The sequence below is a fragment of the Enhydra lutris genome, unplaced genomic scaffold, assembly GCF_002288905.1.
Source record: "Enhydra lutris kenyoni isolate GAN:26980312 unplaced genomic scaffold, ASM228890v2 scaffoldscaffold45, whole genome shotgun sequence".
Lineage (NCBI taxonomy): Eukaryota > Metazoa > Chordata > Mammalia > Carnivora > Mustelidae > Enhydra > Enhydra lutris.
Window position 1 is genome coordinate 15,746,792 of NW_019154129.1, and position 22,864 is coordinate 15,769,655.

The 22,864-nt window shown below is 65.5% G+C and overlaps 3 protein-coding genes across 11 annotated transcripts in view; 2 read left to right on the plus strand and 1 right to left on the minus strand.

Annotated features, from left to right (window-relative positions):
• Positions 1 to 153: 153 nt before the first annotated feature.
• LOC111156278 (rhomboid 5 homolog 1) lies at positions 154 to 19,405 on the plus strand. Of its 9 annotated transcripts, XM_022517051.1 has the most exons (18): positions 6,004 to 9,824; positions 11,860 to 11,999; positions 12,069 to 12,199; positions 13,084 to 13,297; positions 13,717 to 13,926; positions 14,086 to 14,208; positions 14,280 to 14,437; positions 14,912 to 15,169; positions 15,302 to 15,413; positions 15,532 to 15,606; positions 15,696 to 15,857; positions 16,538 to 16,638; positions 16,771 to 16,834; positions 17,220 to 17,314; positions 17,451 to 17,526; positions 17,600 to 17,700; positions 17,832 to 17,985; positions 18,197 to 19,405. In XM_022517051.1, the coding sequence occupies exons 1-18, from the start codon at positions 9,737 to 9,739 to the stop codon at positions 18,614 to 18,616; spliced, it is 2,682 nt and encodes an 893-aa protein (XP_022372759.1). In that variant the 5' UTR covers positions 6,004 to 9,736; the 3' UTR covers positions 18,617 to 19,405. The 9 variants fall into 9 exon arrangements, with proteins under 9 accessions (XP_022372758.1, XP_022372760.1, XP_022372756.1 ...); XM_022517048.1 differs by adding an exon at positions 4,973 to 4,997 and having other exon boundaries at positions 7,524 to 9,824; positions 11,860 to 12,199; positions 17,832 to 19,405; XM_022517046.1 differs by having other exon boundaries at positions 6,004 to 8,562; positions 9,640 to 9,824; positions 11,860 to 12,199; positions 17,832 to 19,405.
• A 61-nt stretch (positions 19,406 to 19,466) lies between these two features.
• On the minus strand, positions 19,467 to 22,452 carry LOC111156294 (small nuclear ribonucleoprotein U11/U12 subunit 25). The gene is made up of 6 exons (XM_022517074.1): positions 22,372 to 22,452; positions 22,013 to 22,258; positions 21,016 to 21,106; positions 20,670 to 20,775; positions 20,094 to 20,168; positions 19,467 to 19,657 (listed from the first exon to the last, which is right to left on the minus strand). The coding sequence occupies exons 1-6, from the start codon at positions 22,450 to 22,452 to the stop codon at positions 19,600 to 19,602; spliced, it is 657 nt and encodes a 218-aa protein (XP_022372782.1). The 3' UTR covers positions 19,467 to 19,599.
• LOC111156086 (RNA polymerase III subunit K) overlaps positions 22,422 to 22,864 on the plus strand; it is a 3,970-nt gene continuing 3,527 nt past the window's right edge. The window contains exon 1 of the mRNA XM_022516685.1: positions 22,422 to 22,561. Coding sequence (XP_022372393.1) covers positions 22,451 to 22,561 — 111 coding nt within the window. The 5' untranslated portion in view covers positions 22,422 to 22,450. The remainder of the gene's footprint in view (positions 22,562 to 22,864) is intronic.

Genomic DNA, 22,864 nt, shown 5'->3' on the forward strand with positions numbered 1-22,864 from the left:
AGTGCCCTGCGTCCCGCACCCGCGCGCGGGGGTCCCCGCACGGCCGCCAGCCGGGGGTCAGAACCCCAAGAGCGCTAGTCCTCGAGGGGCCCCGGCTGGGGGCTGGGGGGCCGCCGACGCTTGGGTGGGGTAACCGGGGGCGAGCGTGGGGGAGGCGGCGGCCGAGCCCCGGTCCTCGGGAAACCCCTTCGTGGACTGCGGCTCCGGGAGGCCCTTGGGAGGAGAGGGCCTGGGGAGTGGGCCAGGAAGGCGGGCCGGGAAGCGGATGCCAGGCCCCTCCGGAAGCCCCCGCCCCCGCCCGGGTCTTCCTCACCCGCCGGGCCGGTGGTCCTGTCTGCAGTGCGCCCCGCCCCTTCAGCCGCGCCGAGTGCCCAGAGGAGCCAGCCCACGTCCTCCGCGGGCTTGCGGGATCGTGGCCAGCCTCGAGAGGCCGGAGCCCCGGACCCGGGAACGCCCGGCTTGCGGCTGTGGGGGAGCGGCCCGCCCTCCACCTCTGATGCTGCCCACCCTGTCTGTAATTTCTCAAGTCGGACAGGAGTCCCCAAGGGCAGTGGCGGGGAGGGCAGTGCCTGGTTCAGAGGAAGGAAGGGCCGTGGGTGGCGGTGGGGGGTCCAAGCACAGGGCTGTTGGCTGGGGACGGTGCTGCGGCTGGGGTGGGAGGGGCGCACTGCTGGCTCCTGTGGCTCAGAGAGCAGACTTGGAGGGTGAAGGCGGGTCCTAACACCCAGCAGAGTACCCCGCTCCTGTCCTCGTAGCTCCAGGGTCCCCTGTAGGGCCCTTCTGCTGCGACAGGCACAGTCCCACCCCCCCCGGATCACCCACCCCTGTCCTGGGGAGACCCCTGAGCAGCAGGGCCTGCAATTGGCTTTCTGGGACCCTGGCCCTGGGGCGGGTACCATGGGGCCTCAGAGCCATTGGATACAGGATGATGTCAGGAAGTGCCCCAAGAAGGGGGCCCCAGATGAGCACAGAGCCAGTCCAGCTGGGAAGATTCCGGTCTCCCACTGTGCTCCTCTGAACAGCCCAGGCGCTGAAGTCCAGCCTGGGCCCAGGCCCAGCAGCTCTGCTGGCCCCCTCCCCTCGGGGCTCCCACCAGGACTTCCTGGGGAGGGAAGGGCCCAGCCTTCCAGCTGCCTGTTGGAAGCCGCCCAGCTGTTTGTGGCATTGGGTGCCGCTTCCGGGGGTGGGCCCTGTGTCATAAATCCATGCTTGTAAGGCCTAGTTGTGACGCCCACCCTGTCCTTTCCTCCTTACCCCCTGCAGCCATTCTGCCCAAACAATGACTCCTGCTTCCTGCCTTCCTTTGTGCCCCGTCCCCCTTCTCTCCTCCCTTTCCCCTCTTCCTTTCTCCCCGCGGTGGCGGGAAACAGTCCTCCTGCTGAGGGCTGGGGCAGGGTGGGTGCTGCTTGTACTTATTTTTGTTCTGATTTCACAAATGGGTGCTGAGTCCTTGTAGAAGTCACGGGGAGTCGACTAGTTCCCGGAGGGGTGTGTTATCCCCACCTTGAGAACGAGGAACGAGTGCCTCGGAGCACAGACCCGCCGCCTAGGAGCGGACGCAGAGTCCAGATGTCCCAGCCAGAGTGCGGGGGCTTGTGAAACCTCTGCAGGGTGGGCCCTACTCTGCCCCGCCCCCATTTCCTGGCTCGTGGTCTGAGGCTTCATGGCGGGCTGGAAGTGGTGGGCCGAGCATTCCCTGTGTGGCTGTGGCTGGCTGGGGGTAAGAGGAGGGGGTCCTGGTGGGAGGAGGGGCCTAGGGCCTCCTGGGTCCTCAGTGTGTCCTGCTGCTGGCCTGGAGAGGTGTGTTGGAGGATGTCAATGTGAGACAGAGGTGAGGACACCCTTCCTGCTTTGAAAGGGAGCAGTGCCAGGGCAGGCTGCCCTGGGCCCTGCTGTGCCAGGGCCACCAGTGACCGAAGCCTTGAGAGTCCACAATTCGGCACCAGCACTGTCCCAGGGCACCGGTACACTGGCTCTGTGTCCTTTTCTCTAACAGGGACGCTGACACGGTGGACGGGAGAGTTGGGTCTGAGCCCAGGGGGCTGCATGTCCGAAGGCAGAGGGCCCTGCGGCAGGGGCTCCGTGGGGGTCAGAGCCTCCATGGGTGGAGAGGGCAGCCAAAGGAGGTGTGTGGGGACGGCCCTCTCCCTTTCTGGGCTGTGCAGCCTGTGCTGCTGAGCCTTGGGCCCAGGTACTTAGGGGACCACTTGCTGTGCACTGAGACACGGGGAGGGGCCGCTGCCTCGGAAATAGTCCGTGACTTCAGACCCCTGGCTGGCCTGGCCCGAGTTCATCTCCTCCCCAAATAGCCAGGGGCTGGTGCTGGGCCCACCCCGTTGCCCAAAGCCCAGGATGGCCCGCTGAGCTGAAGCTTCCAGGATAGCTGATGGCCACTCGCCTTGCTTGGGATCTTAACCCCTCAGGTCTTACGGTGAAGTCCACTGCCACGGGGGTGGCCCAGATAGCCATCCACCCCTCGCTGTCCACAGGCTAGGTGGTTGCAGCGGATTTCCATTTCTCTAGGGCTGGGAGGAAGAGGAAGGAGAGGCACTGGGAGCTAGCTTTCCGTGCAGGGGCTCCGCCAGAGCAGAGGGCAGTGGGGCCGACTGGAGGGAGGGCTTACGTGTATGAATACATGTGTCCTTGTGGACCAGGCCAGGCACTCACGGGTCGAGGCCCCTGCCCGCACTGTCCTATGATGCTGAGGTCCTCGTTCAGGATGCTGGGGTGGGCTGAGAACCTGGGGCTTCCTGGCTTTGCCTGCCAGGGTATTCCGAGCTGTGCCTTAGGAGGAACCCCCGGGAGGGGCAAGAGTTTGTCACAGAGGCTGCTGGGAATCGTACTTGAAGTCAGGGACCAAGAGGACCCTCGGGAGGTGACTTGATTGCACACAGGGGAGGCTGTTTTCCTGTCACTGAAGGCACAGACCACCCTTCCTGGGAAGGGAGCCTGCCTTCTGTTAAGGCATCTCTTGTCGACTGAAGGTGACTCCTTGGAGGGGGGTTTTAGCGGGAAGCCAGCCAGGGCTGATGCTCCTGGCAGTGGGGAGTGAGTCTCTGGGTCATGGAACGGGTCTGGGTGGCACCCTGCTGCGGCCACTGCCGGAGGGGACCTGCCAGCGCCAGGCGCCCAGTGCCTTGGATATGAGCCCAGGCCCTGGACTCCAGAGATGACACCACCGCCAGCCTCCGTCTGGGCATCCCGGTGGGTGGGGCCTGCCTCTCCCTGGCAGGGGTCGAGAACGCCTGAGAATGCCTGGTATGGAGAGACGGTCCTGTCTGGCTGAGAGCCTGGCATGGGAGGAGTGGCACGTGTAGGCTGCAGGAGCTGTGAGCATCAGGGCTGGGCGGCCTCCCTCTCGCCTGGTGTCCCCAGTCCACCCGCAGTCGCCCTCCCCACGCCCCAGTGAAGGAGTCCTCCTGGAGCTCCTCCAAAGCTTTTCTTGTCTCCCCCTAAGAATTGTGTTGATGTGCCTGTGTTCATAGAAGACCCAGTATGGGCAGGCACCGCTTTGGTCCCTGGTGTGAGGGACGATATGAGCAGGGTGCCTGTCCCTCGCCCAGGTTCCAGGGCCAGCCAGGAAGTTGGTGGCCACCTCAAGCCATCAGCGTTGTTTTCTGTGGGTCCAGAGCCCAGTATTGTGCACAGTCAGGCCCGGCATGACTTGTGGACAGTGGCTGCAGCTCTGCTCAGAGAACTCCAGTGCCGCCTGGTCCCAGAGCAGCAAGGGGCATGTTTGTAGGTACTGTGAGGCTTGAGGTGCTGGGCCCCATGGGCCCCAAGGTGCTCTGGGAATCAGTGAAAGTGTCCTTAGGGGATCTATGGTCCCAGTTCTGTTTTCTGCGGGGCCATAAGCGAGGCCACTGTGAGGAAGTCTGGGTGGTCAGCCCTGCCTGTGCCCTGCTATTGCCAGTCCCCTCCCCGCTCCCCTGGTCTTCCTCTGGGTGGTTCAGCCCCACACACTCGCGATGTCAAGAGAGAGGGATGCTGGGAAGTTCCACTAGGACCTCAGCCTCAAACAGATGGGTCATCTTGTGTCCAGCTCCGAGAGTGCAGGGGTGAGCCCATGGTGGGGGGCCGGGGCGGTGGGGGGCTCTGAAAGAGGGAACCATCCAGAGTGGACGGAGGTCCTGCTCCCTTCAGAGAAGGGGGCTGTGGAAGACAGAAGGCTGTAGGCTCAGCCTGGCCTGGGAGCACCTGCTGGGGGGCACGGGGGTCTGGGGAGGGGCCCACTGCCCTGATCCTGCCTTTGCTGAGTGTTGATGTGCACCAGGGTGTAAACACACGAATGGGAGTGTACAGTGGTGGTTGTGTGCATGTGTGTAACTGGATGGAAGGGGCTATGAAGTCGTGTGTGTGTGGATATGTGAGTTGGTGTGAGGGTTTAGAGCATGGGGGCTGTGTGTGTGAGTGTGCGTGTTCCCATGAGGCTGGCTGAGTGTAGGGGATGTGATTTAGTGTGGCCTTTGGAGGAAGTCGGCAGTTCGGTTTGCAGGAGATGCAGGGACGCTGTCCCGCACCGCCCCCTCCCCCTTTCTGAAGCACAAGTCAGGGCAGAATGAGGTCTGGTCTCACCCTGGAGTCCGGGAGAGGCCGAGAAGCCTGGGACTCCCGCGGGACCACTAGGTCCTCTCTCCGCGGCCAAGGCGCCCGAGACCCCCCCCCCCCCCGCCGCAGCTATCCCCGCGGGCAGACGAAGCGGAGAGCAGAGCCCAGCGGCCTTCCCGGAGGAGGTGACTCGGGCCGGGCGGGCCGCGCGCATTCCTGAGCCCTGAGTAAGCGCGGCCGCCCCCTCCGGCCGGGCCCGCCCCCGGCGCGCACGCCCCTCGCTCCATGGCATTCCCGGGCGGGCGGGCCGGACGGGCGCGCGGGCGGGGACTCGGCGCGGGCGCCCTCCCGGCCGGCGGCGGCGGCGGCGGCGGCGGCGGTAGCGGTAGCCCCTCCCCGGAGCCCTCAGGACCTCCGAGGACCCCCGCGACCCGGGGCCGGCGGCGGCGGTGAGTGAGCGCGCGCGGGAGCGGGGCGCAGGGCTCCGCGGGCCGGGCGGGTCCCGGGCCCGTGTCCGCTGCGCGCGGGGCCCGTGCTCTGTCCGCCGCGGTCGGGGGCGCGGGCAGCGGCCGAAGTCGGGCCGGGTGCGGGGTCCAGGCCTGGGTCCGGGCCCGGGGTCGGGCGGGTCCCGACGCGGAGCGTCCGGACTTTCCTCCCCGGACTTTTCCGAGCCACCCGCGGAGGCGGCCCGGCCCGGGATTCCTCGCCCGGCGCGCCGCAAAAATAGCCCAGGGCCGGATTAGCACGTCCGCGCGGCCTGACCGGGCCGGACAGCTCGGCTCCAGCCGCCGCCCAACAGCTGAGGGTCCCGCGAGCGCCAGGGCTCGCGGCCCCGGGCCGTCCCCGGGCCCCTCCGCGCTGCGCCCTCCCCCTCCCGGACGTGTTCCGTCGCGGCCGCCGCCGGTGGGTGGTGCTCCGAGCCGAAACTCCGGCTCCGGGGGTGGGACTCCCCGGATCGTCCCGGTCGCAGCCGTAGTCTCCGGGGGTGGGATACTGTCACCACCAGTAGCCGGAGCAGGGAAGCTAGCAGCGGGGGCCGGCCCTCCGTCCCGCTCCGCAGCCTCTGTCTCCCCACTCTGTAAGTCCCGGAACTGCAGGGACCTGGGAGCTGCTCCCAGGACACCCCCTACCTTGTGCTTAGTGGCCAGGAGGAGCGGAGGTGGGGGGCGTGGGGGCGTGCCTGGAAACAGGCCTTCTATTGGCAGGCGAGACCGACCCAGGTGCTCCCGGCGCTGGGGGAGGGCCTAGGCCTGCTGGGGGCCTGTTCGTGGTTGGATGGGGCCTGGGCAGGGGGTCTCGCAGCCCGGCCTGCCCCTGGCCCAGCTGGCTCCTGACGGGGGTGCGTTCTGTGCAGCTTGGGCTGTGTGTCCCTGTGTCCGTCTGGGTGGGCGGGGCCTGGATCTGGAGGCCCTAGCCTTGGACTGGGAACCCCCTCCCGCCCCCCCACCTTGGGACTTCCTGAAGAAGATTCGAGGATGAAACTGGCTTTTCAGGTTTGGCCCAGCTAGATGCTGGGTTCTCCCCACCCCGCTGAAGCCAGCCCCAGCCCCCTAGAGAGCCCCCAGAAATCAGGAGGAAGGAGAGGAACCCAGCAGCTGTCTGGGGTCCACGAGGCCCCCGCCCCCCCGGAGCCTCCTGGGCTGCACCCCCTGCCACCCGGGGACTGTTCTGGGCCAGCTGGGCTCTTTTCCATGAGAACCAGGCAGAGGTAGTAGGTGGGCACAGGAGTCAGTGGCCCCACATTCCGGGCCCCAGGCCCCATCCCAAGACTTCCAAGCAGCCGATCAGTGTCCCACGGCGCGGACCGGCTGACTGAGGGCGGCCGAGCTGGAGGATGGCTGGGACCACGTTCCTCGCGCCGGTTAGTGTCCCAGCCCAGTGGCTGTCCTTGGGAACTCCGGTTCTCAGGGGGCCTTGGCTCAGAGGTGCTCACTCAGGTGTCCTCTGCCTTCCAGCACCTCCCTCAGGGTCTTCTCAGCTCCCAGCCCCGGCTCTGGGCACACCCTGTTGCTCTTTTCCCTGGATGTGAGGTGCTCCCCTTCCGGCTCCGGTCCCCGACTTCGGTGTCTGTGACAGGATCCACTTTCTGCCCGAGGATCGTGTTCCCTGACTTCTGCCTGTTTTCTGGGTTGGGTGTGTTGGGTGTGTTGGAGGATGACCCCCTCCTCCCTGAACTGAGAGGCTCTGGGTCGGGATAGGGTGGAGTTGGGGGCCCAGATGGGATGCCCCCCCCCGGGGGGGGCTGTGGTCAGCGCCAGCTAGGCGGGCACACAGGTCCCTTGGACCCCAGCTCCTGGGCAGACACTGTCCAATGCTTCGAGCCCCCTTGGAGTCACCAGGTGGTGACTGGCCTCTCAGGGCCTCTGTGTTCTTATCTGGAAGGTGGCTATAGAGGACCCTTCCCAGGGGCTGTTAGGTCAGCAGGCTCTGTTGGAGCCAGGTTTCAGGCCAGTGTGCCAGGCTGCTGCTGACAAGCCGTTTCCGCTCTTACAGCAGACTCCAGGACTTGGCTTCCGTCCCCTCCCGGGACCTCTCCAGTGCTCTCCAGGAGCTGGCCCGTCCTGGGAGGAGGTCGCTAAGCCCGAGGGTGTCAGGTCCTTGGGGGAACTTCTGGGGGCGCTGACATGGGGCCCGGCTGTTCACCTGCCCTTGACCCAGGCAGACTGGTCCCTGTACAGCTTGAGGGAGGGTTCCCCTAGCCCCGGAGCCCCAGCGAGGCTGCAGGCTGTTGGAGCCAGAATTGGCCATAGCTAGACTCCGCCCCCTTGCTGATGGACATGGGGCCCGTCCCGCAGCCTCTCTGAGCCTTGGGGTACGCTTGCCCTGTCGGGCACTGTCGCAGCCAGTGGGGTGGGGTCAGGGGCTTTGGTTCTGGCTGTTGGTGACCCCCGGGTTTGGACGGTACCCCTCCCCGGGACTTGTGCTCCCTCTGCACCACCATCCCTGGGGAGGTCCCTGAGTGTAATTATCTCTAGGAATTCCTGTGCCTTCGGGGGACCGCCTGAGCTGGGAGCCTCCGGTTCTGTTACTGGCCTTCTGCATACCTGTTTGGGGTGATGTCTGTCCCGTGATAGGTGACGAGGGAAGGTGGGATTGATGGGTCTTGTTGGGGATGGGCAGAGGGGCACTGTGGGGCCATCAGCGAGGTCTTGGGCCTGCCCTGCTGCTGTCGGACCTCGTTTCCTTCACGGACAAGCGGTGAAGTCTGGGAGGGTTGAGGACGACTGAGGACCCGACCATGACCAATTTCAGCATTTATGCCATTTATACGTGAGACAAAGAGGCAGAGAGAGAGGCGGGTGACGTGCTTTGCTGCACAGTAGCAGGGGGTGGGGAAGGCCTGTATTCTGGGGTGCCGCACAGTGAGCGATCCCCGCTAACGGGGGATTTCTGGGGTTGGGCATCTGTTCGATGGGGTGGAACCTAAGTGTGAGGGTCAGAGGTCAGGGCTGTGGTGTGGAGGCTGGAGGATTTGGCCCCTCCTGGGATCTGCTCAGGTGAGGCAGGACGGGTCTGGGCGGGTGTCCTGGGGTGGGGCCTATTGCTCCTGCTGACCTTGGCGGTGGGCGGTCCCCTGGGCAGGGCGGGGCCAGGGTGTGGCAGGTCTTGTCCTGGGGCTGGGCGGTCCCCGCTGCCCACCCGGCCTTCGGCTGCCCACCCGTTTCATGGTGGCTCTGGCCGCTGTCTAAGCTGAGCCGGGCCACACCTGCCGTCCCCCCTCCCCAACCGTGTCCTCCTGCCTCTTGGTCATGGCCTCCCACACTGGGCATCTCTGCAGGCTCCCATCTCCAGGATCCTCCCATGGCTTCTGCTCCGGTCCTACATGCTCTTGGGCCAGTGCACTCCCCACCCCTTGCCCCCCCTTTGCCTGCCCTCAGGGAGTTCCCGGGAGCTGGCAGGCAGGGACCAGCCTGGCTGTTGGGTCCAGCTGTGTGCCAGGCGCTGCTGTGGTCCCTCCTTTTCAGAGGAAGAAGTGGAGGCTTATGGAGGGTTGCGTGTGGTGAAGACGAGCAGGTGTGCCCAGTGTCTCAGGCCAGGCTCTCCCCTGGCTTCCCAGCTCCCTTTCCCCCCGCCCCCACCCAACCCCTGCACCGGCCTCTCATCCCCAGGGCAGGAACGGGCTTCAGTAGGACCTGCCCCTGTTCCCCACCCAGCCCTCTGCCCTGAGGCTGTCCATTGAAAGCAGCCCTCGCGGTCCTCTGACCCGGTGGGTCCCCCTCGTCCCCCAGCCTGGTCTCGGGCCCTCATCCATCGTGAGCCCCACGCTTGTCCTGTGCTGCCCGGCGTGCCTGGGTGTCATGTCTGCCCCTGTTTTGTGCCCCTGGCTGGGCTCAGGCCCCACTCGTAGCATTTACTAAGCCGCTGTGTGCATTTTCTACTTACATCTCCACGCCCCGTGCGGGGTCTCCTGGGGGGGCTGGGCCCTGGGTGGGCAGCCTTGACTGCTGCCGGCCTGACTCAGATGCTGTGTGACCCCAGGCCGTCAGGCCCTCCCCGGGCTGCGGTTTCTTCCTGCCCTGAGGGGGGTCAGCGGAGCAGAGATGCTGTTGGGATCCCCCCCGGAGGGGTTGGCTGGGAACAAGAGCCCACTGTGCGCCTGGGGGAGGCCTGGACACTGGGCCACTGTCTCCTCTGGGTGGGCACTCTTTGTCCTCTGGGCCTGCCCCCCCTGCTGGGGCCCACTCTGGGGCACCCCCCTTGTGAATCCCACCCACTTGAGGCCCAGATGGGGAACTGTGCACACAGGGGTGGGGCAGACCAGGAGCCCGCAGCACGGGGGCCCCTGTGGGTTACAGAACACCCCCCACTGCCCCTAGAACAGGAAGGACTTGGGTGGAGGTGAGGGGCACCGTGAGATGTGGGCAGACGGGCACAGGGACCGGGTGCCTCCCTCGTGAGCTCAATGGCCCTTGTGTTCCTGGGGCTTCCTGGAGGCCCAGGCTAGCCGGGGTGGGGAGTGTCCCCGTGTACCTCACCACCCTTTTCCCAATTCTTGGCTTGTGCTGTCCCTGCCCCGACCTCGTCCTGGGGTCCGCCCCTCCTCCCAGACCCAGTTGAAGGGTCTTTTTTGGGAACTCTTCATCACTCCAGATCCTGAGGACGGGCCCAGTGTTTCCCAAGCAGCGGCTCGGACCAGGCCTGCCTTGGACACCGCGGGCCCAGCAGGAACAGCGCAGCCTACACGTGGATGGTGCCCCGGGCTGTGCCCGGGAATCCGGGGCTGGGAGCATCTGCCAGGGGTGGGGCCAGTCTTCTGACCCAGGCTGTGTGCAGGGGTGAGGCATGGCGAGAGCCTTGAGCTGGAGGTGGGGAGCTGGCTGTGGGGAGAGGCTGCGGGGGCAGCGGAGCTGGGAGGGTCCTGGATGTGTGGGGTGCTGGGAGCGGTCAGCTGGTGGGGTTTCTTGGACTCCTAAGTCGAGAACCAGTCCATACCCTGGGAGGTGCTGGGAATGTCTGGAGGCTCCTGGGGAGGCCAGCCCCCTGGAGCCTGGCCTGGGGCCTCCTGGTGGCCGGTCTGGGGCCAGGAGGAGCTGAGCGCTGGCCGGAGGGGCCGTTCTGGGCGACCCGTGCCCACCTGGTTTGTGTTGGGGTTCCGCTCTCTCGGGTCGGGAGAGCTGTGAGCTGCTCTGAGCGGACCCCTGGCTTCCCTGTTCTGTGTAAGTGCAGCGGAAGCTGTGGGCGGCCCCCCAGGCCTGTCTCTGGGAACGCGCCCCCCCCAGCGTGCGGCCTCAACCTCTGGGAAGGCAGGCCCCTGTTCTCTGAGACTCCGCTGGCCTGTGTGTAAAGCGGGGGTGGGGTTTTCCATACCTCTCCTCCGGCAGGCAAAGGGAGGCTGTTTCTAGAGGCATTCGCGGGTGGGGTCTCAAATCTGAATTTTTTTTTTTTTGAGATTTTATTTATGTGAGAGAGAGCGTGTGCGCGGGGTGGTGCCGGTGGCCGTGGCTGTGGGGGGAGGGGAGGGGCGGAGGGACGTGCGGCCTCCCTGCTGAGTGCGGGGCCTGCCTCCCTCCACCTGGCTCCCTCCCAGGACCCTGAGATCCTGACCTGAGCGCGAGTCACAGGCGCCTCCCCCAACCCGAGTGTCAGAGTCGGTCTGGCTCCCAAGCTCCTGGATGTGGCAGAGGAGTTTTGGGGTCTCCACTCACTCCCCTGCTGTCTGTGCCCCACACTGTGCTTTGGATCCCGTGTCCAGACACCTTGCTGTCCTTCTTTGGGAGAGCTGCCCTGAACGGGACCTCCTGTAAGGGGAGGGGACGTGGCCCTGTGGTCGTTGCCTCTCCATCCCATGGACAGAGTCAGACCCTGGGCTTTCCACCCCTGGTCTCAGGTGCTCAGGGAGGTGCTGGGCGTGGCTGGGGGCCGTCCTTGGGTGCGTGGCGCCCCCTGGTGGTCCTAGCGGTCACCCCCGCCCAGGTGGCTCGAGGAAGTGGAAGGTCCCCTGCAGGCAGGACCTCCCAGACCCAGGGGAAGCCCTGTGGCCACTCCTCGGTGAGCTGGAGGGGTCACGCCCCCTGCGGTGGGTGCGCAAGGTCTCCTGTCCTTGCAGCAGATGGCACGGGGGTTCTAGGGTGAGGTCTGGGTCCGACAGGGTTGAGATGCAGACTGGTGTGGGACCCTCAGCCTGCCTGTGTGCTCACACTCGCTCACACCTCTGCCCTGGCTGTTTCCCGTGGGAGGAGCAGCCTTGGTCCCTTGTCACCACCTCCTGTCTTTGCTGGACGTCACCTTTTCAGGAGGATTTCTGTGGCCCGGGAACCGTAATGTGCTGTTTTCCCTGCCATGTGTCTCACGTTTTAACATAGCGTGTTGACTGATTTTAAGATTTTATTCATTCACTTGAGAGAGAGCGAGTGTGTGCATGTGCGGGGCAGAGCAGAGGAAGAGGGAGAAGCAGGCTCCGCGCTGGGCACACGACCCTGAAGTCACTACCCCAGCAGGAAGCCAGAGTCGGAGGACGCCTAACCGACTGAGGCACCCAGGCAGGCGCCCCGTGCTTACTTAGGGGTTATGTTTGGACAGTGTGCACCAGGAAGGCTGGGATTTTGTCCCCTCTTGTTTCCTTGTCTCTCCATCCGTGTGTCCCTAAGTTCCCGGGAGTGACTCTTAGTGGACGCTCAAATATTTGTCACGAATGTTTTTCGACAGTGAATGGATTCGTGTTGTCTGAGGACCTCGTTCGTGCCCTGCGATGTCTCTTGGGATGACTGAAGGGGGCGCGGAGCTCAGAGAAGGGCTCCAGGATCATCCCTGTGTGCGGCAAACCCTGGGAGGTCTGTGGGCACCGTTCCTGAATGCCCCCTGCCCCCCCAGGCCCGTCGTGCCCCTCTGGCGCCATGAGCGAGGCCCGCAGGGACAGCACCAGCAGCCTGCAGCGCAAGAAGCCGCCCTGGCTGAGGCTGGACATCCCGGCGGCGGCACCCCCAGCGGCGGAGGAGCCTGGCTTCTTCCAGGTAGGCCCCGGCCGGCAGGGGCTGGGGGGGTGCCCTGTCCAGCCTCCTCACTGCGACCCCGCCGCCCAGCCCCTGAGACGCCAGGCTTTCCTGCGGAGCGTGAGTATGCCCGCCGAGACCGCCCGTGTCCCCTCGCCCCACCGTGAGCCCCGGCGGCCCGTCCTGCAGCGCCAGACGTCCATCACACAGACCATCCGCAGGTAGTCTCCTGGTGCGGCGGCTCCGCCAGTGGGCGTGCTGGGGGGCCGGGGCTCGGCACATGCGTCCCCTGAGGGCACGGGGGCTGGGAACAGAGCCAGGGTTCCTCCTGTCTTGGCTTTCTCCTTGATCTCGTTCCCTGGGTCACCCTGTCCTCCTTCGTAGCTCTGGGGACCAGCTGCTCTCCCCTCCAGCACTTGCTTTCTCCTTCTCTGTCTCTCCTGTCCCCATGCTGTGGTCCCCGGATAGCCGACAGGTGCGCTTCGGGCGTGTCCACACTCTGCCCCTCTTGGGTCCCCCCGCTGCCCGCAGGGCTCTCCCACAGCGCCGGTCTCTTTCTCGGTCCCTGCTCAGGTACCTGGGGCCGGGCGTGAGTGTGCGGACGTCAGGTGGCGTGTGCATGGCTTGCGATCTCTTGGGGCTGCCGGCGCTGTTGGTGTTCCCTGGGGTTCCTCGACAGCCCGTGCTGGCAGTGGTTTTCCTTGCATGGCCTGGAGGGACGGACGGCTTGCCTGGGCTTACAGTGCCCACTGCCTGAGTTCTCGGGCGTCTGAGGTCACGCTGCTGCCCGGGGCCAAGCTCCCTGGCTCCAGGCTGAGCTCTGCGTGCCGCCTGTGGACTCGGTGTCTGTCCCTGAAAGTCCTTCTCCGTGAAGGGTTGAGGATCTGTGTAGCGTACCCGTGGGGCGAGGCCTGCCGTCTGCGGTTCTGGCGGGATCCTGGAGCTGGCTGATTATTCAGGGGGTGGCCGGGGCTGGAACCCACTGCCCTCTCAGTGAGGCCCAGCCCACCTGGACTGCTCCAGCGCGATGGGAGGCTGGGGTCGGAGCTGGCATCCGTGAGGAGGGCCCCTGAGGCTTCCCCATGCTGAGAGCCTCCTGTGGCAGGGGCACCGCGGACTGGTTCGGGGTGAGCAAGGACAGTGACAGCACCCAGAAGTGGCAGCGGAAGAGCATCCGTCACTGCAGCCAGCGCTACGGAAAGCTGAAGCCCCAGGTCATGCGGGAGCTCGACCTGCCCAGCCAGGACAACGTGTCTCTGACCAGCACAGAGACGCCCCCTCCGCTGTATGTGGGCCCCTGTCAGCTGGGCATGCAGAAGGTACGCCCGTCCACTGCCGCCTCCAGGCAGCCTCTTGTGCGGCTCCTGGGGCTGGGGCTGTGTGCCCACCGCAACCGAGGGGATCCCTCAGAGCTCCTGGCGGGGGAGGGTGCTCAGACGGTGCCAGCAGGGCACCTCGGATACCCTCTGGGAACCGGGAACCAGGCTAGGGGACGGGGTCCTGGGATCGTGCCTTGGGGCCCGTCTCTGGGTGTGAGACCATCTTGGGATGAACAGCAGGGCACAGGCACTCTAGGTGAGGATGGGGACCCTCTTGGGTTCCTGCACAGCCATCCAGGGACCCACTGACCCACCGGGAGGGGCGGCAGCTGTGTTCTCCAGGGCGGGGTCTGGGGTGGGGAAGGAGCCCCATAGCAATGACCCTGGCCTTGACTCTTACGTCTCCTTCCGTCTGCCAGATCATAGACCCCCTGGCCCGGGGCCGGGCCTTCCGCGTGGCGGATGACACGGCCGACGGCCTGAGTACCCCGCACACACCTGTCACGCCGGGTGCCGCTTCCCTCTGCTCCTTCTCCAGCTCCCGCTCGGGCTTCAGCCGGCTCCCGCGGCGACGCAAGCGCGAATCCGTGGCCAAGATGAGCTTCCGGGCAGCCGCGGCCCTGGTGAAGGTGGGTGCGGGGGCTGGGGTGTGGGGGCGGGGGTGTGGAGCGGGGCGGGGCCGGGGTGTGGAGCGGGGCGGGGCCGGGGTGTGGAGCGGGGCGGGGGGCGGGGTGTAGAGCGGGGGTCCGGCAGCCAGCACGCTGCATGCTCCCCTCCCTTGCCCGCAGGGCCGCTCTCTTAGGGACGGCACGTTACGCCGGGTGCAGCGCCGGAGCTTTACTCCCGCCAGTTTCCTGGAGGAGGACACGGCGGACTTCCCCGACGAGCTGGACACGTCCTTCTTTGCCCGGGTAAGAGCACACGGACATCCCTGCGACCCCGCCGTCTGCGTGTCCTGCCCTGATCGCCCCTGTTTGCTCAGGAAGGAGTCCTCCATGAGGAGCTGTCCACGTACCCGGACGAGGTGTTCGAGTCCCCTTCGGAGGCCGCGCTCAAGGACTGGGAGAAGGCCACCGAGCAGGCCGACCTCACGGGTGGGGCCCTGGACCGCAGTGAGCTCGAGCGCAGTCACCTGATGCTGTGAGTGCTGCCAGGCTGGGGGGCGGCCGCGCTGTGGGCGGTCAGGAGCAGCTGGGCGGTGGGACACGCGTGCTCTGGAGGCCTGAGGCAAGGAGTAGTCTCGTGGGCTGTGGCTGTGGGACCCAGGGCGGGGCACTCTCCAGGGCTCAGCGACCCACCTGCCTGACAGCAATGGCCCTGGAGGCCCTAGGCTGGACAGAACCCATCAGGGAGGAGGCGGGTGTTGTACTTAAGGCTTGTAGATCGCGGGGGGAACCTTAGGTAGGTTGGTAGGTCAGGTCATAGGTCGAATTCCACCTCTCCATCTCCGGAAGGGCTCTGAAGCTTTCCAGGGTAGGGACACTGGTTGACCGCACTGCGCCATCCCTGCTAGATGGGAACGAGGGGGGGGGGGGAGGTCATCCTGGTCCTGCCGGGAGGGATCACCGCAGGCCGGGCATCTAAGGCGGGAGGTGACAGCGCCCCTTCCCCCAGGCCCCTGGAACGAGGCTGGCGGAAGCAGAAGGAGGGGGGCGCAGCAGCCCCGCAGCCGAAAGTGCGGCTGCGGCAGGAGGTGGTGAGCGCGGCGGGCCAGCGGCGGGGCCAGCGCATTTCCATGCCCGTGCGCAAGTTCTTTGCCCGGGAGAAGCGGCCGTACGGGCTGGGCATGGTGGGCCGGCTCACCAACCGCACCTACCGCAAGCGGATCGACAGCTATGTCAAGCGGCAGATCGAGGACATGGACGACCACAGGTGCGCGGGGCGCGGGGGCGCGGGGGCGCGGGTGGAGGGGTAGGTGGGGTGGGGCGCAGCTTCAAGCAGGCAAAGCCGGGGTCGGGGGCGCGCCCGCACCCCCCTGACGCTTCGCCCCGCCCCGCCGCGCAGGCCGTTCTTCACCTACTGGCTCACCTTCGTGCATTCGCTCGTCACCATCCTGGCCGTGTGCATCTACGGCATCGCGCCCGTGGGCTTCTCGCAGCACGAGACCGTGGACTCGGTGAGCGCGGCGCCCTTCCCAGCCGGGCCCGGGCGTCTGCAGTCTGGGCCCGCACTCCCTCTGCCGCAGTCGGGGAGGAGAGTGCCCGGGCGGCCTCTGTGAGCTCTCCCCCTTCCAGGTGCTGCGGAACCGCGGGGTCTATGAGAACGTCAAGTACGTGCAGCAGGAGAACTTCTGGATCGGGCCCAGCTCGGTGAGGGCAGGGCCTCGTGGGCGTCAGAGGGTGGGAACCCTGGGCCGGCGGGGGCCAGGTCCACCACTGCCCACGTCGCTCGCCCGCAGGAGGCGCTCATTCACCTGGGCGCCAAGTTCTCGCCCTGCATGCGCCAGGACCCGCAGGTGCACAGTTTCATCCGCGCCGCGCGGGAGCGGGAGAAGCACTCGGCCTGCTGCGTGCGCAACGACCGGTCGGGCTGCGTGCAGACGTCGGAGGAGGAGTGCTCGGTGGGTGCGCCCGCCTGGGTTTGTGGTTGCTCTGGGGCTTCCCAGCGAGGGCGCTTCGCTCCCTTCGAGCCCTGCCTCCTGCTTGCGCATCGCAGACAGCAGCTGCTGTGTCGGTGACTGGGGCGCGCTCTCTGTGCGCGTGCGGGTCCTGTTCTTGTGTACGCGTTTTATGCCGACACGAGCGGCGCTGCCTTACTCTTTCCGCTAAGCAATTAAAAGAGACCCCCCCAAAAGATTCAAGTTAAAAAATATTATTTAAGAAAAGATTTATTTAAAGAGAGCACAAGCTGGTGAGGGCAACACAGGGGTGGGGAGAGCATACTCCCTGCTGAGCGCAGACCTGGCCACAGGCTCGAGCTCACCACCCAGAGCTGAATGAAGGGTCGGAGGGGTGCCACGGAGCGCCCCATCCGGGCTTTTATCACCTCGTATGTGGAGGTGCTACAGCTTGTACCAGTTCCTCACTTGGGTTGTTTCAGTTTTGAAGCGGTTAGGAATTCTGTTGAGCTCCTTTCAACAGTGCCCCCACATGTGTGCACGTTTCTGGAGCATAATTTCAGTAACATGGGCTGTGGGCTAACGTGAGAGTCTCCGTGGCTTTGGTTTTCATTCCTGTCTCCTGTTGGCCGCACTGGTCGAGGGGTGGGCTCTGACCAGGGGTTGACCGTGTCCTCCCACAGTCCACGCTGGCAGTGTGGGTGAAGTGGCCCCTCCACCCCAGTGCCCCAGACCTTGCCGGCCACAAGAGGCAGTTTGGCTCTGTCTGCCACCAGGACCCCAGGTCAGTCTTGTTGCCTCTTCATCCAAGCTCTGTGGGGTGTGGGGGGAGAGGGCATAGCCCCCCTCATTGTGAAGCTGGACAGGTGTGGGTACCAAGGAGATAAAGGGTCTGACCACATACTGGTTCATGCAGGGTGTGTGATGAGCCTTCCTCGGAGGACCCCCACGAGTGGCCGGATGACATCACCAAGTGGCCGGTGAGCTGGAGTGAAGGACTGTTTGGGAGTCACCCCCATCAGGTGGGAGAGGAGTCCACACCTCATCCCTCAGCGAGACCAGAGAGACCCCGTCCAGGGACCACCCTGTATGTTCAGATCCTGTGCCCCTGGCCTTTGCCCAGCCTGTCTGCCTACCAGCACCTGCTCCTCCGAGCAGGTAGCCAGAACAAGAGGACCAGGGGGACACTTGGGAGGCAGGTGACCTTGTTCCGACCTGACAGATGGCTTGTATGCGTCTCAGGGTGTGGTGGGAGGCCAGTTTCCTACCCTAGGACCTATGCATCCTTGCCCCAGTCCCCAAGCACAGTGTGGGGCCCAGGGTTGGGGGAGGCCCTAACCCAGCTCACCTGCATTTGTGACCCAGATCTGCACCAAAAACAGTGCCGGGAACCACACCAACCACCCGCACATGGACTGTGTCCTCACGGGCCGGCCGTGCTGCATCGGAACCAAGGGCAGGTAGGTGCGCTCCTGTGTGTGGCCAATCAGGGTGGGGGGGTGGGAGGTTGCCCTGGGGCCCCTCCCCCTCCCCAGGTTCTGAAACGGCCCCAGCTGCCCCCCTCCAAGTCTTCTCAGCCCCGGCCTGACCTCGCAGGTGTGAGATCACCTCCCGGGAGTACTGTGACTTCATGAGGGGCTACTTCCACGAGGAGGCTACCCTGTGCTCGCAGGTAGGCCTCTAGGGCGAGTGTCCCTCCCCTGTCGCCCCGGCCACAGTGGGTGCTGACAGGCCACTCTGCACAGGTGCACTGCATGGATGACGTGTGTGGGCTCCTGCCCTTCCTCAACCCCGAGGTGCCTGACCAGTTCTACCGCCTGTGGCTCTCCCTCTTCTTGCACGCTGGGCAAGTGATACCATGTGGGCTGAGCTGTGCCAGGTGGGGTGGGTGCCCCCAGGGACCCTAGGCGTGGCTGGCCAGACGATGGAGGGGTGGCCTCCCTGCTGAGACCCTGCCACACCCCGCCCTCCCTGCAGGATCCTGCACTGCCTGGTGTCCGTCTGCTTCCAGATGACCGTCCTGCGGGACCTGGAGAAGCTGGCCGGCTGGCACCGCATTGCCATCATCTACCTGCTGAGTGGGGTCACCGGTAACCTGGCCAGCGCCATCTTCCTGCCATACCGGGCAGAGGTAAGGCTGCCCCCAGAGTGGGGACCCATCCCAGACTGGCTCCATGTCCAGCATGGAGCGTGGGTCCCCGGACAGTCCAGCCTGGGGGCATCTCCTTTTGGCTCCTCAGTTTTGACATGGGCCGTGGGAGGCAGGACAGGGAGACGGGGCTCTGGGTCCAGAGCGGGTCTGCTGGGCCTCACCAGCTCACGGACACCCACACTGTCGCCAGGTGGGCCCAGCCGGCTCCCAGTTTGGCATCCTGGCCTGCCTGTTCGTGGAGCTCTTCCAGAGCTGGCAGGTCCTGGCGCGGCCCTGGCGAGCCTTCTTCAAGCTGTTGGCGGTGGTCCTCTTCCTGTTTACCTTCGGGCTGCTGCCCTGGATCGACAACTTCGCGCACATCTCAGGCTTCATCAGCGGCCTCTTCCTGTCCTTCGCCTTCCTGCCCTACATCAGCTTTGGCAAGTTCGACCTGTACCGTAAGCGCTGTCAGATCGTCGTCTTCCAGGCGGTCTTCCTGGGCCTCCTGGCCGGCCTGGTGGTGCTCTTCTACTTCTACCCCGTGCGCTGCGAGTGGTGCGAGTTCCTCACCTGCATCCCCTTCACCGACAAGTTCTGCGAGAAGTATGAGCTGGACGCGCAGCTCCACTGAGGGGCCGCCCCGGGCCTCCCGGGCCCCCCGGGCCCGACCTTGGCCTGCGCGCCCCGCGTGCGGCCGGCTGGTGCCCTGCACTGACCTCTTGTGCCTTGCTCACCGCGGTGGACTTCTCGTCCTCCAGGGCGTTTACTACACTAGTTCCCACGATTACCTTCTAACGAGTTTTTTGACGACCACCTCGTGTGGCCAATAAATGCACCGGGAGCGTTTTAGCTGCCACTAACTTACCAGCGCTGCCTCCTCTTTGTGGTCTCTGGCTAGGGCTGTGGAGGGGGGTCCTTTAGGCCTCTTCCCCACCCTCCCCTCCCGCTTATGGCTCTGCAGAGTGGGGAACAAAGTGTCAGACACACCTCCCAGTGAAGTTTCTCCGCCAGGTGGCTGGCTGGACCTTGTCCCCACCTTTAGGGTGACTGGCGGCTGACAATGAGAGAAGAACCCATGGTTGTGCTATCGTACCCTCCCCCACCCCGAGAAGTACCTGACCCCAGCCCTCCCTCTGCAGCCAGAGGCTGCCTCCCTTTCTAGGAGCCACAGGGTGAAGGGTGCTGCTCCAGGCGAACCCTGGGAGCTGAGGCCGGAGACCTCACCCACATACTGTTGGCAGCAAGGCCTCTGTTGCCCCGTAAGCGCACAAAGCCAGCCATCGACTTCATGTCGCCTTGCCGTAGAAATCACGGTAGAATCACTGGTCTTGTGGCCGGGGGATGGTGTGGCCGCAGGGCTCAGAGCAAGCGACGGAGACCTCAGGGCTCCCCTGCACCGTTTTCTGCCCTTGCCTCCCCTCTGTGAATGGGCAGCAGCACGGCCTCCTGCTCCCAGACTGTGGCTTTCTTACTTTTCAAACTGAGGAGCAAGTAGATTTATTTTGTACGCAGGGCCAGGCCCACGTGCCGCGTGACTCGGCTGTTTGGGCCCAGGGCTTGGCTGCGTTCCAGCCGGTACCAGCCACCGGCACAGAGCTGTCCGCGTCCGGACGTTCATTTTTGCCTCAGCTTTTTGATGAAGGACACCTCATCTCGATTCCGGATACCGTAACTGGAAAAGAAAGAGGACTACAGTGTGTGATCGGCTGAAGCTGTGTCTGAGTCCTCACCTGAGATCTGTGAGGGACCAAGAAGGAAGCGGTAGGAAGAGCTGGGTCCAGGGAGGTGAGGAAGTGGCAGTGACCATCCTCTCGCCTGCACACACACTGCCTCCCCCTGGCTCTGGGAGGCCCTTCACTGCCTCTGGTGAGTGCTGGTCCCACTGCCCCTATGCCTCCCATTCCAGGGGGGAGGGCCCCCAGGAACCCCCTTGCAGGAGGCTCTCAGTCCAGCCAGGCACTCTCCGGGTCTCGCGAGTTCCCCAGGAACTGATTTAATCATGAATCCTCGTTCCTGGGAAGAGGCCCCAGCCCTCTGGTGGGGCTGGGGGAGCTGGCGGGCGAGAGACCAGATGCCTCCCTGCAGCTCAGAGCGTGGCCCACACTTACTCTCGGAGCTTCCTCCTGTCGTCTGTGAGCTTCTCTCCTGCAGAGATCAGGTAGTAGGTCCTCCACACGTAGGACCTGCAAGGTTCAGGGGTTCAGGCACACCGCGGGCAGGGTGACGGGGCAGCTGGGACACGGGGGCTGCGAGATGGGCTCAAGACGCTCAGCTCGGGGGAACCCAGGGCAGGCGGCCTCGTCTTGGCTCTTCCTGTACCACGCACGCGCCAGGCCTGAGGGAACTCTCAGGAGGCACTGCTCCAGGGGCTGTGGTGGGCCTGACCTTACTCACGAAACAGGCTGCAGTACCGAGACCCAGACCGCACGCAACCTCTGGCCCAGCAGGCCTGGGAGAGCACCCAAGGGACGATAGGCAGGACCGCTGACAGCTGCCCCACCTCCAACCCGGGAGACCGCTTACACTGGAAATGCCCCGAGGTGCTCCTGTCTAGGAATCCCAGCGGCTGCCCAGGTGTCATGCTATAGATGCCAGAGCAGCTGAGGCAGGAGTCCCAGGCACCGGCCACGCCCAAAGGCTCACCAAGACCTCACGGCACCAGCGCTTCCCACAGCCCCACTTACCAGCTGATGTGCTGGATGCCGCCCTCACGCTCTTGCCTGAGCTGCACGTATCTCTGAATGGCCTTCTTCAGGTCCAGGACGGTAGCGTTCTGGACCACAACCACAGCTGCAACACAGGTGGGAGAACAGGCACGGTGGGAATCCTCGGACGGCAGGAAAGGAACCCAGCAGCTCTGTTCAGACTGTTCTGGACGGAGACTCAAGTCCAGGTGGAGTGGGCTTGTGCCTGGCCCAATACCCCTGCACATGCCCCTGAGTTTCCCCCTGAGCAGTGTCAGCCATGTGAGCACCCCGCCTGTGGGAAAGCTGGGGCTGCAAGGTCCCAAGGGAGAGGGTGAGCACTTACGCATGATTTCTCCGTCCATCTTGCACACTCGGACTGTCATTGCTTGGCCGTATTCTAGTGCTATTTGGGAATTGACTTCTTCCAAAGTAACCTACAGAAAGACCAAGGGAGGGAGCCCGGCTTGTTGAACAACAAGGGAAAACAAGTTGAGAGTGTCCAAAAAGGACAAGAAACAGATTTCTTGCGTCTGTGTCTCACGGCTCCACCCACATTTTGTATTTAATGTCCAAAGCGCATGACAGCTCAGGAAGAGTACAGAGAACAGGGAGGACCAGGGTCAGATCTGGGTTCTGGGCTGGGTGGAAGTATGGACACTGTGAGTCCAGGGAGTTGAGGCAAGTGTGCAAAATTCACCAGCCCCCCATCCCCGCCAAAAGCAGTCACAATAAATATGCCAATACAACCTTAAAAAACCAACAAGTTGGGCGCCTGGGTGGCTCAGTCGGTTAAGCGGCTGCCTTGGGCTCCTCAGGTCATGATCCCGGAGTACCAGGATCGAGTCCCGTGTCCGACTCCCAGCTCCAGGGGGAGTCTGCTTCTCCCTCTGACCTCCTCCCCTCTCAAGCTCTCTCTCTCAAATAAACAAGTAAAATCTTTAAAAAGAAAAATAAAACCCGACAAGTTCAGTCTACGACTCCAGGAGAGGCCGAGAGCCAAGACGGAAAGGCGGGACCGTGCGGAACCAAACTGAAGGCGGATAAACAAACACCGGTTCCGGTCCTGTCTCCCCATCAAGGGTGCGTCCCGTTGGCCACAGACGACCGCTACGTTCCGACCCCGCGTGTTAGAGGGTCCCGCGCGGACGCGCGTTTCCGTGCGCCTCTCTTCATGCCGCGCGCCCCCGCCGCCCAGGCCCGGCTCCCGCGAAGGCCCCCGCTTAGGCCCAGAGGCGCCTCCTCCAGGGCTGCGGGCCGCGGTCCGCCGTTCGGGCCGCCCCAGGGCCGTGCGCGGCCGGCGGGGAGAGGGCCCGACCCCGGCCGCCGGCGCCCGCGCGCACCTGGATCGGCAGGTCGCAGAGCAGCGGGTCCTGCACGACCATGGCGAGACCCTCCTGGAACACGTCCACCGCCTCGGAGTGCGGCAGCGCCTCCTCCTCGTCCTCCTCGTCCTCCGGCGCCTCGGGCCGCGCGGCCACCTCCGCCTCCGCCCCGGCCGGCTCCAGGGTGCCTCTCCGCGCGCGCGACCCACCCGCACCGCCGCGGCGCGCCCGGGTTCCGGCCCGGGCGACCGCGAGGGGGCGGGGCTGCCGCGGGGACCAATGGGGAGCTCGAGGGGGCCAGCCGCTGGGCGTGCCGGGGCCCGAGTCGGCCCGGCCATTGGCCGGCCGCGGTGGGGAGGCGGGGCGGATGTCCAGACCAATGGGTGCTCGAGACGGGCCCGGCGGCGGCGGCGGGCGCGGGGTCTGCCGGGAGCCTGCGGGGCGTCGGGGGCCGCCATGCTGCTCTTCTGCCCCGGCTGCGGGAACGGGCTGATCGTGGAGGAGGGGCAGCGCTGCCACCGTTTCGCCTGCAACACCTGCCCCTACGTGCACAACATCACCCGCAAGGTGCGGCCCGGCGTCCGCCTTCGCCCGTCCTCGCGCTCGCGGCCGCCTCCAGCCGGCTGCGGGTCCTGCCGCGCGTCCCATCGCGTGCGCCCGCGATCCGGCCGCCAAGCCTCAGTGCCGCCCCCCGGGTCCCCGGCCGTCTCTCCCGCGCTGCGCTCCTGACCGCGCCCCGGGGCTCCCCCTCGATCTCGCGGCCCGTGCCTCCCCCTCCCCCTCTCCCCGAGCTCGCGGCCCCCACGCGCGCTCCCGGCCCGTGCCTCCCCCTCTCCCCGAGCTCGCGGCCCCCACGCGCGCTCCCGGCCC

Bases quoted from the DNA above. Each gene is read 5' to 3' on its own strand.
- LOC111156294 (XM_022517074.1), bottom strand. From the start codon at position 22,452: ATGGCGGCCCCCGACGCCCCGCAGGCTCCCGGCAGACCCCGCGCCCGC. The intron at 21,107-22,012 runs GTGCGCGCGGGC...GTCTTTCTGTAG, and splicing joins TCTGCGACCTGCCGATCCAG to GTTACTTTGGAAGAAGTCAA. The intron at 19,658-20,093 runs GTAAGTGTGGGC...TTTCTTTTCCAG, and splicing joins GACAGGAGGAAGCTCCGAGA to TTACGGTATCCGGAATCGAG.
- LOC111156278 (XM_022517048.1), top strand. From the start codon at position 9,737: ATGGTGCCCCGGGCTGTGCCCGGGAATCCGGGGCTGGGAGCATCTGCC. The intron at 15,858-16,537 runs GTGGGTGCGCCC...GTCCTCCCACAG, and splicing joins CGTCGGAGGAGGAGTGCTCG to TCCACGCTGGCAGTGTGGGT. The intron at 17,701-17,831 runs GCAAGTGATACC...CCCTCCCTGCAG, and splicing joins TCCCTCTTCTTGCACGCTGG to GATCCTGCACTGCCTGGTGT.